The sequence below is a fragment of the Cyrtonyx montezumae genome, unplaced genomic scaffold (genome assembly GCF_038088225.1).
Source record: "Cyrtonyx montezumae isolate F1298 unplaced genomic scaffold, pur_monq_1.0 scaffold_3, whole genome shotgun sequence".
In the NCBI taxonomy this organism is placed as follows: domain Eukaryota; kingdom Metazoa; phylum Chordata; class Aves; order Galliformes; family Odontophoridae; genus Cyrtonyx; species Cyrtonyx montezumae.
In genome coordinates, this window is record NW_027072034.1 from 134,921,669 (window position 1) to 134,935,803 (window position 14,135).

The 14,135-nt window shown below is 35.9% G+C and overlaps 2 protein-coding genes across 2 annotated transcripts in view; both read right to left on the reverse strand.

Moving 5' to 3' along the window:
* Nucleotides 1–14,135, reverse strand: part of SMIM30 (small integral membrane protein 30) — a 373,817-nt gene that overhangs the window by 229,478 nt on the left and 130,204 nt on the right. The gene's annotated exons all lie outside the window — the stretch shown is intronic.
* The window catches only part of BMT2 (base methyltransferase of 25S rRNA 2 homolog), a 31,389-nt gene continuing 19,093 nt past the window's right edge, over nt 1,840–14,135 (reverse strand). The window contains exons 3-5 of the mRNA XM_065743454.1: nt 11,402–11,575; nt 7,429–7,543; nt 1,840–3,768 (exon numbers count right to left, since the gene is read on the reverse strand). Of these exons, the coding sequence (XP_065599526.1) occupies nt 3,139–3,768; nt 7,429–7,543; nt 11,402–11,575 (919 nt within the window). The 3' untranslated portion in view covers nt 1,840–3,138. The remainder of the gene's footprint in view (nt 3,769–7,428; nt 7,544–11,401; nt 11,576–14,135) is intronic.

Sequence of the window (14,135 nt, forward strand, 5' to 3'; positions counted from 1 at the left end):
ATTCCACATCTTTACTGTAATTCAGCATTTATAAAATGCAGCTGCTTTCTTACTGTGCATTGGCTTCATTGAACTTAAACCAACTGCAGGAGGAAAAAACAGTAAAAAAAACTCCAAGGGTTTTAGTATTTTTTTTTAATAAATGTGCTTTGTTCACAAAAGGTAGTGACATAAAGACAACAGAAATGCAAATACACTTTTTTTCTCTTTTCCTTGCCAGCACCTTAAGAACAAGAGATAGTCATCATGTCTTGCCCAGTCAAAATTTTCAAACATTTCATAACTTAGAAACATCCTCTTTGCACCAAAACTAAATAGCCAAAAACTCCCAATACCATCAATATTGTTCAGGGAGGTGTAAGTATGTACATAAATCCAGCTTTCCTCCTTCACAACAATTCACTGTCCCTTGCATTAAAGAAAAAAAAATTAAAAAAGAACACTTAAGGTACTCAGAAGAAGCAGCAAGAAAATAAAGCTGTTATGAAACGTAGGTCCCTAAACCACAAATACAACGGTGTCACCAAGCTGCCAAGGCCTAAAATTTTCAGTGGTAATACTTTAAACTTTTTAAGGATACGTCCTGGTCTGAATAGCTTAGCTGTATCAACCACAACCAATTTACTCTGACCAGTGCCAACATTTCTGTTAGCTGGTACAGATTATTTCTTTTTTAATCAGAATAACAAAATGCTGGTGCACTTTGAAGTATGTGCAGATTAATTTTTTTTTAGAAACAGATGAATTTAAGCACAAATATTTTAGCTTTAACAGGAACTCTGCTGGAGTCATTGAAAGAACAGAGGTTCCAACTACTGGACTGTTTTAGTTAAAGTGATATTGTAAAGCATTAAATGATAACACAGAGTTATCAAAAACCAGATATGGTTTTGAATCTGTTGTGTACTTCATTAGATGAATACTTTCTGTAAACAATTACACAAGCAGTACAGTTGTTCAGTTTGTATATAACCATATCGTTCAGACTGAATAACAAATTTGAATCAAATATTAGGGGACACTTTATATTTCTGAAAAGAGAGAGAAAGCTTATGTTAAAGAATAAAGCACGGCAGTCCAGCTCACACCTGAGTGTAAGCAGGACCAGTGCAGTATGACTGTCTGTAGGAAACTGTAGAGGAAAAAAAAAAAAAGGAAAAAAAAAAAGCAGGTCAAACTGACACTTCAAGTGCAAAATTTCACTAGAAAGGATAAGTTTCATTTTTCAGCAACCTCTGTAAAATTCACACTAACACTTCAGTTTGTCTGGTAACTCCTGTGTGATGGCATGGTAGATTAACAGGGTATAAGGTGTATTTCACCACAGTCACCTGTGAAACTGTATGTTAGTATTTTCTATCATGTTGCTGCAGTCAGTCTTAAACCCATGATGTGGCACCTACTTCAAATCATTTCTCATAGGCACTTACATACCAATTTAAAAGCCTAACTTTTAAATTCATAAATTCTGGTCATTAGGGCAATCTAACCACTCTACCACTTCCTGAAGGGGGGTTGTGGTGAAGAGGGGGTAGGCCTCTTCTCCCTGATAAGTAATGACAGGACGAGAGGGAATGGCCACAAGTTGCGCCAGGGAAGATTTAGATTAGACCTCAGGAAGCATTTCTTTTCTGAAAGAGTGGTCAGGCACTGGAATGGCCTGCCTAGGGAGGTGGTTGAGGCACCATCCCTAGCGCTGTTCAAGAAGCGTTTAGATGAGGTGCTAAAGGACTTAATTTAGTAGTTGGGTAGAGATAGTGATAGGAGGATGGTTGGACTAGATGATCTTATAGGTCCTTTCCAACCTTATGAACTTATGAACTTATGAACTTATAAGCTAAGCTGATACCGGTTCCTCTATTATTAATGCTGAAAGGAATTTCTTTCTTATTTTTTGCAAAATACTTACGAGTTTGTTGTACAAGTTATAAAACTTCATAAACATAAAACGCTTGTTCCACCTTCTTACAGTGCAGATCAGTTTTCAGATAGCTACAGTTTTTATTCAACAAACAGAAGATTAAGGTCCAAATAAGCAAACAGAACAGTGTATGTTAACATCACTTTTGTTATCTGAATATGACTGTGCAAACGTAGGTATCCTCAAAAAACTTGGATAATTATGTTCCTTTTAACAAAAATTGCTCTGTAGTTACCACTCAATTGTCCTTAATTGTAGACTTCTCAAGTTAAAGAAAAAGTTGTTTGTTTCTAAAACACATAAATAATTTATTTTAAAACATGACAGAAAAAAAACCACCCTGACCCCTCCCCCCCCCACCTAAAAAACCCCCACAAAAATCCCAACATCAAAAAACAGAACCCCAAAACAGTTTGAAAAGAATACAAAACACTATTATCGGGGAAATACTGTTATATGTTAGTGCTTGTACACGTATAAAATTGCAAAATCACATTCCAGCTTTGAGGTGAAACAATCATCTAGACGTACCATACTCCTCTGTTTGTGCAGGGGAACCATTCAGGAATCTCACGTCTATCTGCTGTTTATGCAATGAAATTACACAGCGTGTGTAACCTTGGATTAACGTATTCAAGTGTTTTGCTGTTATCTCAAGAGGGCAGCAATGAAAGTAAAATCAAATGTGCATTACAGTTTCTCCAGCCCAGGCTTAACCAGAGTGAAACAAATTTTGGAAATAAGTTTTGTTCTGTAATTAAGTAGGGACATGTGTAACCAAGTGTCTTAACCTATCTGCACATTTAATTAAAGTGCAAATTAGTTCTTCCTACATATACTTCTCAGAAGCCAACCATCTCCAGTGCCTTAAGCTCAATCACATTAAGAGTTAAAATATCGAAACAACATTTAGCAAATTAAATAGAATTCACACTTCACAGCACTAAAGAAAAGAATGGTACCTTTCTGGAAGAAAATTAGTGATATATATTCTAAAGAAAGTAACAGCAATTTATGCTATGACAAGAGTCATCTGCATAAATTTTTTTTTCCACTCTCATACAAGAATATATTTTAAAATTCAAAAGTAGAAAAAAATAGCAAATTCTGTAAACCTTTGCATTTTCTTTATGCAAACCGTTGTCGTGTGTTGAGCCCATGTTAGTATAGCAAAATCTGTTAAGCAAGAGGTTTGACTCAGCACGTCAATGACTACATTAACTTAGAAGCAATACAGGATCCTCGAGCTCATAAAAAGGAATGGAACTAGACTGGCTTTCTCCAGAGTCTGAGTCATAAGGAGCATCAGGTAGCTCCATAAAACCATAAGCTAGCTGTTCGTCTTCCATATCTGATCGAATATAGCAGGAAGTGTTAGAATACTCCTCATCCTCTATACTGTTGAAATCCTGTGGGATATACAACATTCCCGGGTAGTTCCTGCTAACTAAGTCACTTGTTGTTTGCAGGGAAGTTTTCCTAAAAGCCATCAGGTGCATATGTGAAAACTTGGAATACTTAAAGCGCTTAAAACCCAGGGATTCTATGGCAATTTTCCAGCTTTTCATCATCATAGCCCGACGATTCTGATGAGATGAATCAGGAGTTATTACAAGCAGTAAGCCATTTAATACGAGGAGTTCGTGTGCCTTCTTGCAGCATATCCACCGCTGATAGGGTGATGGAAAGTAAGAGAGGAGGAGTGAAAAAACGACCACGTGGAATAGTTCTCCAGGGAGAGAATCAATGGGATTTTTCAGTTGCTTAAGAAAGGCATCTATAGCATCTTGTGCCAGCTGAAGAGGTTGCTGAATTTGAAGATTTAGAAAGTCGCATTTGTATACACTCTGGTAGAACAGAAAAATCCAAACAAACATCAAGGTTAGTTTAGAGAGCAAATACACAATTCACAATAAGAGAATAAACAGTAATATTCTCTTCATTCCCTATAGCAAATTTCAAGTCCCCTAAACATCATCCCTCATGCTATTAAGTCAAACACAGTAAAACGGCAACTTGAAAATCATGGATATTACTAGCTTTCACAGTTGTCAACAACTGTTTGAAATGTGCAACAATGTACTGGAGGTTTGACAGTTGAGAACTGTTATATTAAGAAGAAAAACAGAAAAAGAAAGGAAATAGCTGATTTGATACATTCTACCAGAGCTTTCTATCTTAAAAAAATTGCATATATGTACATTGCTTGTGTTTCTCCAGATGCTGGAAACATAGAATATCCCCTATTAACTGTTATTTGTACATGGTTTTGTAGTATAACATGTACTGCTGATAAAGTTGGCAAAGAGTGAAACAGTGCCAACAATTCAAATATTATTTTTTGTTTTGTTTTTAAATTATTGTTTATTTTTTCTTTTAATAAACCTGAAATCAATATAGTGGAATTAAATTTGATACCTCAGTATCTCCAACAGATTTTTAAGTATCCAAGAAGCTCAACAGTTTGGTCACTTGCGAAAAACTGACCTCCCTTATTTGCACAGGAACAGGAAGAAGCTATGGCAAGGCACCCTACATTAGAAAGTTAAAGTTCACTGCTGCAAATGCAGAGTTCAGCAGTACATATTTGGGCAATTAAAGCCAGAGAAAAGATTAAAATTAATCTTTCAATCATTTGTGAGGTCGAGCTGTCAGATGGGAAGTGACACCATGATGCAATGTACAGAAGAATAAATTTGTAACACACAGAGCACTCCAAAGTAATATCAAGTTATTTACTATGCTTAAGTTATGACAAATATTCATCAAAATCTAGAAATGGCTTCTTTCAAAAAAAAAACTACTGAGATAAAAGGCTGCAACAAGATAGCAACAGAAGTTGTTGTAAGTGCTGAAATGCATGCAGTGAAAAAGAGGAGAGTTGAGACAGAAAATTCTGCAGAGAACACGTGAACGGTGGAGGCAGACCTGTTGTGTTTTTAAAGCCCCTCAAAGCATTTATAGCATGTTTAATGAGGGAGTATAAGAACAACAACAACAACAAAAAAAAAAACTCCACAAAAAAACAAAAAAAATGTAAACATATTCATAAAGTATCTGAAAAGTAAAATTGTTTCCAAATAGAAAATGATGTTATTCCTGTGTATACAAAACCACATTATCATCAGACAATGTGCAGTAAGTGAGAAAGAGTAAAGCAATATGCAGAAGGAAATTAGAACTACTGAAAAGTAAATCAATTAAAAAAAAGGAAAGATAGTCATTATTTCAGTTTGATCAAGGAATTTCAATTACAGCTATTACACCTGCAGGCTTACATTCTGCTTCCTTTTGATATTTAAAAGAGGAAATTAACATTAGTAACTTCAGGATATCTCCATAAGAATTTTAGAAAAGTGCTGAGGACTTAAAGGTTACTTACATCACTGAAAAAAATTAGACGGAAAATATTTCTCTGTAGTGGAAAGATATTCACAGAACAATTAAATAGAAATAGTGTTGAAGATCATTTCAGGACTAAAGAACATTGCAAAAGGAATTCCAACTCTGCAAAGCAGTTACAGGAAAAAAAAATGCTGCTACACTGCTAAACCAGGCTTTGCTATTGAAGTCTAGATGTGCAAGTCTTGAGCTGATCCTAACAGCAAACTCGTATTTCTGTGCACAAAGTGACATTTAAGAGCTAAATCCTGCTCATCTTTTTCTTAAGTTTGGTACCATTCCAGACTTCTTTTTCCCCTCAGACTATATTTACTCCAATACAACATCTGCTGCATATTCAGCTTGTTTTCCAGCAGTAAGAAACTCTATTGGGACTGTCCCAAAACTGAGATTCACTGTTCATTTCAATTTTGCTGTTCTGCCTTCCCATACCAAGTAGACCAACTAAAGTCCTGTAAGAAAATAAAAGCTGCTAATTATTGTCTGGAATATCTGCCAGAGATACAGAGTTGGAAAGAGCAGCCAATGAAAACACTAGGAAATCTGCTTTGCTTACTCGTTTCTCTTTCTGTGCAGCTCCACCCAACCCACCCCCAGATGAACAAACCTGACCTTTTAACAGAAACCTATTTCCACATTCACATCACAGTTGCACGTCACAGTTTCTGTATATAAAACACGCAGATTCTAAACAGTTGGAACACATTCTTTCATTAAATAACACTTCAGTTCCTCTCCTAGTTTTTCTTCAATTATTCTCAATACTCCTTAAATTAGCTGAAGTATTTTACTCAAGTACTGCACCTATCTCCGAAGAATTTACATTAAGAAAATGGATTAACCTATTTTTGTTAGGAAAAATATTTAACTCTCTATTCCACATTATTTAACAATCTGACCTCCTGGAAAGCCTCTATAATTCCGTTTATTTCAAAAAATATTTTGGTATCTAAAAGATCAGATAAATCAGAAGACTTTAAAAGTTCTTCTATCTTCAACTTCAGTGGCTAAGTTACTGCACTGATTTTTTTCCAAAGGTCAGAAGACAACATTAACTCCCATAAGAACCCTCTGGCTGGTATTTTGAAATCTCAAATGAGCAGGGGCAACTGCTGGACAAGAGAGAATTTTTTTCAGGAGACTATGGTGCTGATACAGTTCAAAGCAGTCACACCGAATGGATCAGGATTAACTAACTCTAGTTTGGAGGTGGGCCTAAGCTTACTACAGCAGAGCACACAAGTTCTTTTCAAGAATACATTCCATTGTGTTTTTGTTTATATGTTTGAAGATAAATTACGTGTTAGTGAACTAAATGTGGTGACTGGAACAAAATGCCAAGCACTTTGCAAGTAAGCCACAGTGCAGCAAGTAACACAACTTCCAAGTTCACTGTATTCCTAAGTCTCCATATCTAAAGAGCTATTACCTTAGGCCACTGATTTTCATTTTGAACTTAAAAAATAAAATTCAGCTTAGAAGCTGGCAAAATATGAAAGCTCAAAGACAGAAATCTGACAGAAATGCATTCATTTACAAACCTTTTCACTCTATTAAGCTTTGTCATTTTACTTGGTTAGTAAATACTATCAGGAGTGACAGAAATCAGGGAAAGAGATCAAGAAAGGGAACAGGATTACAGAAAAAATATAAATGCATTTCAGAATCTTACAACATAGAGAAAGTGAAACTATTTACCATAAATTTTTTACTTACCACAGAAAGTGCCCTAAGTATTAAACTTGCCCTCAGGACTGTGGTTTAATATTTGCAGCAATAATCTCAAAACCCCCTTCGTGGGGCATTTCTAGTTACTAAAACTCTCCACAAAAAACTCACCAAGTACAGGCAGAAAATTTCTTGGTCAGAAGAACATAGCTTACCAGAGGTTCGTGTCCAAGCATAACCAAACTGAATTTTTACTTGCGGCTTTTAAGAAGCAAGAACTCGCCTGAGACTCCATTACATAATGACTACTGAAGTTCTTCCAATTTTAAGATTCACAGTGACAATATTTTTCTTATTTTTAGAACCAAACAATTAGAGATATTATTTTGGAACCACTGGGAATCAGGTTTATATCAAGTATAGCAAATGTTACATACCTCAACGGCTGGAACAATATCTATGCCAACTGTCAGAAATTCTTCAAACTTCAGAAATGGATTAAAGCAGCTACCGACATCAAGCAATCTGATTTTTCCCAAGGAGTGAAGCAATCTAAGAAGCAGCAAGAACTCAGTTTTATCAAACGCTTTTTTTTTTTTTGAAACTATATTCTGAATTTCATTTTCAGATAATTCATGCAAAAAGAAATCTTGTAGAGCGTCTTTGTAGTGATTAACAGAAGTGAATGCCTTACTTGAATTGCTGAGATACCTAAAGAAATAAGTTTGCACAGTAAAGCACAAAACCCTTAAGTTGAAGAGTTTATGTTAAGAGCACCTTTAGTACCAGGGCACAACAATTACCTCTAAATCAGTTCAGATTGCAGGCAATACCAAGCTACCCTGGAACACAGTCAGTACTGAGCAAGACTTCAGGATGAAGATGATAGGAACATTTTTTTTATTTTATTTTTCCCCCACAACTTGGATGCTAGTCACAGTGTCATCTGTGCATCACACTGAGTCACGTAGGGAACCATTTGGATCCTTGTGCAATAAATCACAAACTGTCTGAAGTCAGCTAGTGTCTTTTTCTGTGTAAGGTTAGCATATAACTTCTCAGAACAGTGGTCCTCGTTTTGCAGATGCAGACCCTAATGGCAGACTTTTCATTCTCAGTATGTACACATGTATTCTGATGGTAACAGCAAACCAACTGGAGAGGCATGGGACCACAGTAAACAAGAGAGAATCTGACTCTGTAGTTTAGCACAGATTTTCCATTTAAAAAGGAACAAGAGTAACAGCCTCTAGCAGTCTTAAATTTTTCCATTTAAAGGGTGACCTTAAATACCTGAACAGATTAAGTAACATAACAGAATTCTCTAAATGGAGAGAACGCCACCACACCTATGTTAGAGTAAAAAAACACTGATTCTGTTTCCTTCTCTCTTGGCTGCAGCATTGCTTTTGACTCAGTGAAGAGGGTGCAACCATTCCTCAAACTATTTCTGACGACATCAAGGTGGACTTTGCAAAGCTCCATCTCTGGGTAGAATCATCTAGCTGAGCAGAATTCAGAAACTCTCCCTTCTACACCAACGGGCAACAGATCCAATACACAGCACAGGGCAATCAAAGGTTTCCTCTTTCACTCCAATAGGTGTTCTCTCTTTTACTCTAATAAGGCTACCAGACTCTAAAATCAATGCAAATATACTTTGGAATCTTAAAAAGCAGCAGATTCACACACTCACTTATGTTTTGACTTTCCTACTGTTTGTCAGGTTTCGCTTTCCCTCAAAATTGGTTATTAGCAGTTCTTAAGCTGCCAGTTATAAATGAGAACAGGATCCTGGTTAGGTGCTTTACATAATTGTGAAGTTCTTCAGTGGCTCAGGTAACTGCTTTTCCAGCATGGCAGCTCTCAAGTCAGGTTCCTCAGTGAGAACATAACTGTCATCTAGGTGACAGTCACTGATCCAATTACTGTGTTACAAAGACAGTCTTCCTAAATTCATTGCTAATCACTCTTCAAACTCATTTCCTAACGATTTTCAGTCAAGGCAACTAACATAAAAAGCAAGGGAAGCACACTGCACTGCAGGTAACCTCCAAGCACATCTTGAACTCAGACAGGATTAGGAATTTCCTTCTTTGGAGATATTCAATACCCACGCAGACACTTTCCTGTGTAACCCACTCTAGGGAACCTCCTTTAGCAGAGGGTTGGAATACGTGATCTCCAAAGGTCCCTTCCAACCCCTATGATTTTCTGAATGCACAGTTCTCTAATGCATTAGAATACAGGCAGAAAAAGAAAACATTAATACTTCAAGGGTTGGACTCCTAGTTTCCAGTTTTTGATTATTAAGCTACAATTTATCCAAGGATGAAAGGAGAATGAAAATTTAGAGGTCCTATACTATTGGCAGAAGAGCAGAACAAAGCTATACAACTGGCTCTGAGTGGTAATACAGGCATGTCTCAAAGATCAGTAACATCCAGACATAAAGGCACCCTATAGAAAGGATGAGCTTGCTGAAATACGTTATGAAAGAAGGAACAATAGTTTGACTGCCTCTTAAGATGCTACCTAACACCTGAGAAGAATCTATACCATAAAGGATAAAAATCAAGACTGTTTAACCTGAGGGGAAAAAGAAAAACAATACTTAAGCAGAACAAACAGCAAATAACATTCACTTTTATCTTGCAAGACTAAACCACTTTGAAGTCCAGTTTCACAAGTAAAGATGCAGAGCCAGAAGACCTGTTCCTGGATGTGAAAAGCTGCTGTGGACAATACATTACCTTTCAGTTCTTTTTCACTTTCATCTCTATATTCACATCAGTTATTTTTGCAAGATCCACCAGCTTCAGTCTTGCACACAGGTTTATAATCTACAGAAAACCACCCACTCCTGAACTTTCAACTCTTGTTCATAGCATTACATGACCAGAATGGAATTACACTATTTCAACCAGCATTGAGTGCAAGCTCCTCTATGCCCCATGCCCCAAGATTCAAACACTTCTCTAACTGATTTAGTATAGATGTGATAAAACAGCATTTCAAGAGGAAAGTATGCTTCAATTCATCAACAGTTCATTTTCATTCTGATAAAAACTCAATTTCTTCTTTGCCTTACAGAAGAAATTACAGTGTTTTACTTCTACAGACAGTGATTTGTAACAGCTAGGCCTTGATGCTATACTAAAAACCTTACTATCATCTGTTGCCTACTCCAGGAAACATCAAAAATCCTATATTTGCCAGGTTTGTCTCTATGGACATATGTATTTTCAAGTCTTGAAAAAGAAGATGGAAAACAGGTCATGGTACTGACAAATACTTTTTAAGTTACGAAATATAAAGTTTTACATTAACTACGTTCTATACACATAAATTAGATCAAAAGATAAGACCACAGATTCCTGGTAGCAAGATTAAATTTGTGAAGTTGTCCCTGCTGTGGCCATTATAAATCCTGTACAAAAAGATAAAGCACATGCAGAGAGAGAACTCATGCTTTATCACAATATGATCTCACACAAGAAGACAGGTCAGCTTCAAGTAGTGTATGATCAAACTTATTGATTTAAACGAATCAGTACCAGCCTGCCACTTGTAGCTACAGGAACATTTTGTGTTACCAGATGGTATGAGGCATTAACACCTCATCAACTCTTTGTGTCAAATTGCTTGGTAGCTCTCAGTAAAAACAAGTATTCATTTTTAGGCTGAGTTAGCAAAATGAACATGTGGAGTAGTCAAAAACATGAGCCAGACAATTTAGAGAAAAAGCAGTGTAGGACTGTAAGAAGAAAGAAAAAAAAGCTACTACTAATGAATGCCAAAAAATAAAATTCTTACTTGAGAGAAAAGCAAAAAATAAAAATAAAGCCATGTTAGAGAAACACCTCAAAAATACACAAGTTCTGCAGAGCCAGTCGTCAGAAAGCTACCACACTTCAAATTAAATGTTCTAACTCAAAATTGCTTTTGAAGTGTATAATTGGAATCAAGAGTTGCTCTGCAATTATTTATGAACAGAAAGTTTGAAGTACTCTGTTATTTACATTTGGCACTTAGTACTTACAAAAGCAATTGACTTTTCAACAATACTGAACAGCCATTAGATTCTAACTTAATTAACATCTGCTTTATTTCACCTCAAGCTTTAACATAAATTGCACTGCACAGTAATGACATACAAAAGTGAAATTACTCTAATACTTAAACGATGACGACAAAGTTTTCATTCTCGAGCAACCTTTATATGGCATCCACCAAAATTTACACTACAGTTCAACTATTCTTGGAACTTGGATATATTCACAAGAAAACCCAACTTCTTTACTATCAAAAAAAACAAAACAATGCATCAGACCAATCTATTATTATAACGAATAAATTTCCACTTATGTCTCAACAAGAAGGTAAGTCTGGAAAAGAAGTAAAACTTACTCTTCTGTTAGAGCTTCATGATTTGTCAAGCCAAAGTTTGGTAAGGGATCTTCAATCTTGGGAGGCTGGGAAACATTTAAGGCTGGAGTGGTCTTAGAAGCAAGAAGTGCTCTCTTCTCATCTTTCTCAAGTGCTTTTCTTTTCCCTCCATTCTGAAAATATTCCCGGCATACACTGAAATGACAAAGATTCCCCAGAGAAATGGGATGGTATTTTTGGTCATTACAGTCAGACTGGACGCAAGACAGAGAATTAAGAGATACAAGTTCTATAAGCTATTCAATAAATCTGAGTTATACTGCATCTTTGGGAAATCAGCTTTAGGAAAGATGTGACACACTTCAAGTCAAGTGGTTTTCACCCTCCCCCCCAAAATTAGGCTCTATGACACAATTCTGTAAATAGATTCAAATTAGCTTTATCTGTATAAATCTTCAGAGCAAGAACAGAACACTAACTGAAGGTAAATGTCAGCTATCACCTAAGCACTACAGTTATCTATCAAGGCATGCTTGCGTACATGCACAGACAGCTATTAATTACAAATGCAGAGGCTTTTGAAACATGCATGTATTAAGGAACACAGGGGAAAAAGAAATATAAACTTAGGCTTATGGGCTAAGTTAATTACACTTGGTTCTAACTTTGAGTTTGCTTTTTCCTTCCTTTTTAATAATGTATCTTCAGTGTTCTGTATTATTGCATAAAACTTATTTTAGCTTTCATTTTTTATCCCACTTAAATATTTCGCTAATAGGAATCAGAATAAAATAATCAGTTGTATTTATCAGGAAGGATGACCAGTTTGAAAGAATGAATGCAAAAAAAAAAAAAAAGAAGTTAAATTGCACTTCAATACTTCAACCAGTAGTCAGCATTATTGTATGAGTCGCAAGCATTATGTTCCAGAGAATAACTGAACTGTTTTGGACAGAACTAGGATTGGAAACAATTTGTTGCTGTGAAATTAGAAGCCTGACTCACCCTGTACAAAACAGTATTTTTAATTAGATGCCAAGTATCTGCATGAGAAGTTTAACAAAAACAGTACTTGTTCAAATTATGTTTTCACAAAACATTTTTATGATACTTTATTGAAGCATTCAATTTTCCTCTAAAAAAATAAATAAAAACCTGCAGACGTTTGGAGGTAACATTCCAGAAAACAAATTCAAACTTAGTCTAACAGCACTCTATATTGTGTTATTTCACATTCCACATTCAGAAAGAACGTGCTGGTATAAACACGGCTTTAAAATCACAATTAGAGACAAGGTATTGAAATACACAGGCCTGATCTAAATATGGATTACATCATAGGCGCCAAATACATCCAGCCTCTCCATCACACGTGATGTGAGGGAAAAAACAGGAAGAAGTGTCATTACTGTTGAGTTTTATGAAGAGAAGCATATACAATCAAACAGGTACAGACAGAAACCACTTTACTCTAAACTGTCAGGAAAAGGACACTTGGAATCTGTAATGCGTAATTACAAAAGCACATTATTCATTCTTGCAGTGAGGTAAAGAATAAATTCTATTGGACACACTCCTGTGCTGACATACTTGAATGGCCTCAAGATCAGAACTGACCCACGTCTAACAAAATCAAAGCACAAGCATGTTTCACTTGTCTGAGCAGGCCCTAGGTATTCTCACCCTAAGTAAGGAAAATTTAAGATGCAGACAGTAACCTTAGGAGAGAAAACACATCCCCACGAGAAATAAACACAGTAAAAATGCATTTGTAATCAACAAGGTTATAGTCACAATTCTTCAGTAAACAAAGCTATTTTCAGATGAAAGAGAAGCTAGGTAGAAAAAAAGAAAGATCTGTATCTTAGCAGTACTGAGCAAGATCACACACACAAGCAGTAACAGCAGCCCAGGCTACAATACTCCCAAATACATAAACTGTGAAACCACAGCAAGTCTGTTAGAAATTCCACATTCACAAAGACAAAGATTCAAAGTTAACAAAGTTAAAGTAGAAGCCTGTAATTTAACAACAAAATAGAACCCCATAAAAACACTTCCATTACTTTTATGCTAATAGAAGTCGTATTTTATACTCGTATTTTATAACATATATATTTTTATATATATGTATATATATATACGACTATATATATAGTCGTATTTTATAACATATATATTTTTATATATATGTTATTTGTTCATAAGCATACAATGAGTTTAGAGATAACCATTTAGCTCAGTGTCATTTAGTGAAAGAAAACACAACCCTCCTCCTCACAGTTACAGTTACCTTACTACTTAGCATCTTGCACAGGGTCTGTAGTTTTACTCAGAGGCTTTTTGTCTTGTTACCCCTTTTGAAACATTCTGGTTAAATAATGCTGTATAGCTATTGACAACGTCAGGTAAGTGGGAACAAATAAATAAGCCCACAACTCTGGGAGGAAGCAGTTTTGTTTTTTTTCCTCCTGAACTACTGATGTTATCAACCTTCTCCACTTGCTAGAAGGTGTTATGCTGCCCAGCAGATGAGCTCTTGTGCATGAGAATCACCTACTTATAAAATGCAGCTTAACTCCTTCTGTCACTGTTGGTACTGCTGTAATTTAGTATTTTTCCCGATTGTTTTACTCCTCCCTCTCATGTCAATTAAGTTCTGATGCCATAAGACACTATTAAAGAGAGCTGTGATAGAAAGCATCTTCTCCTGGATTTTCACTGGCAGACAAGAGAGGCCAGAATCACAACAAGA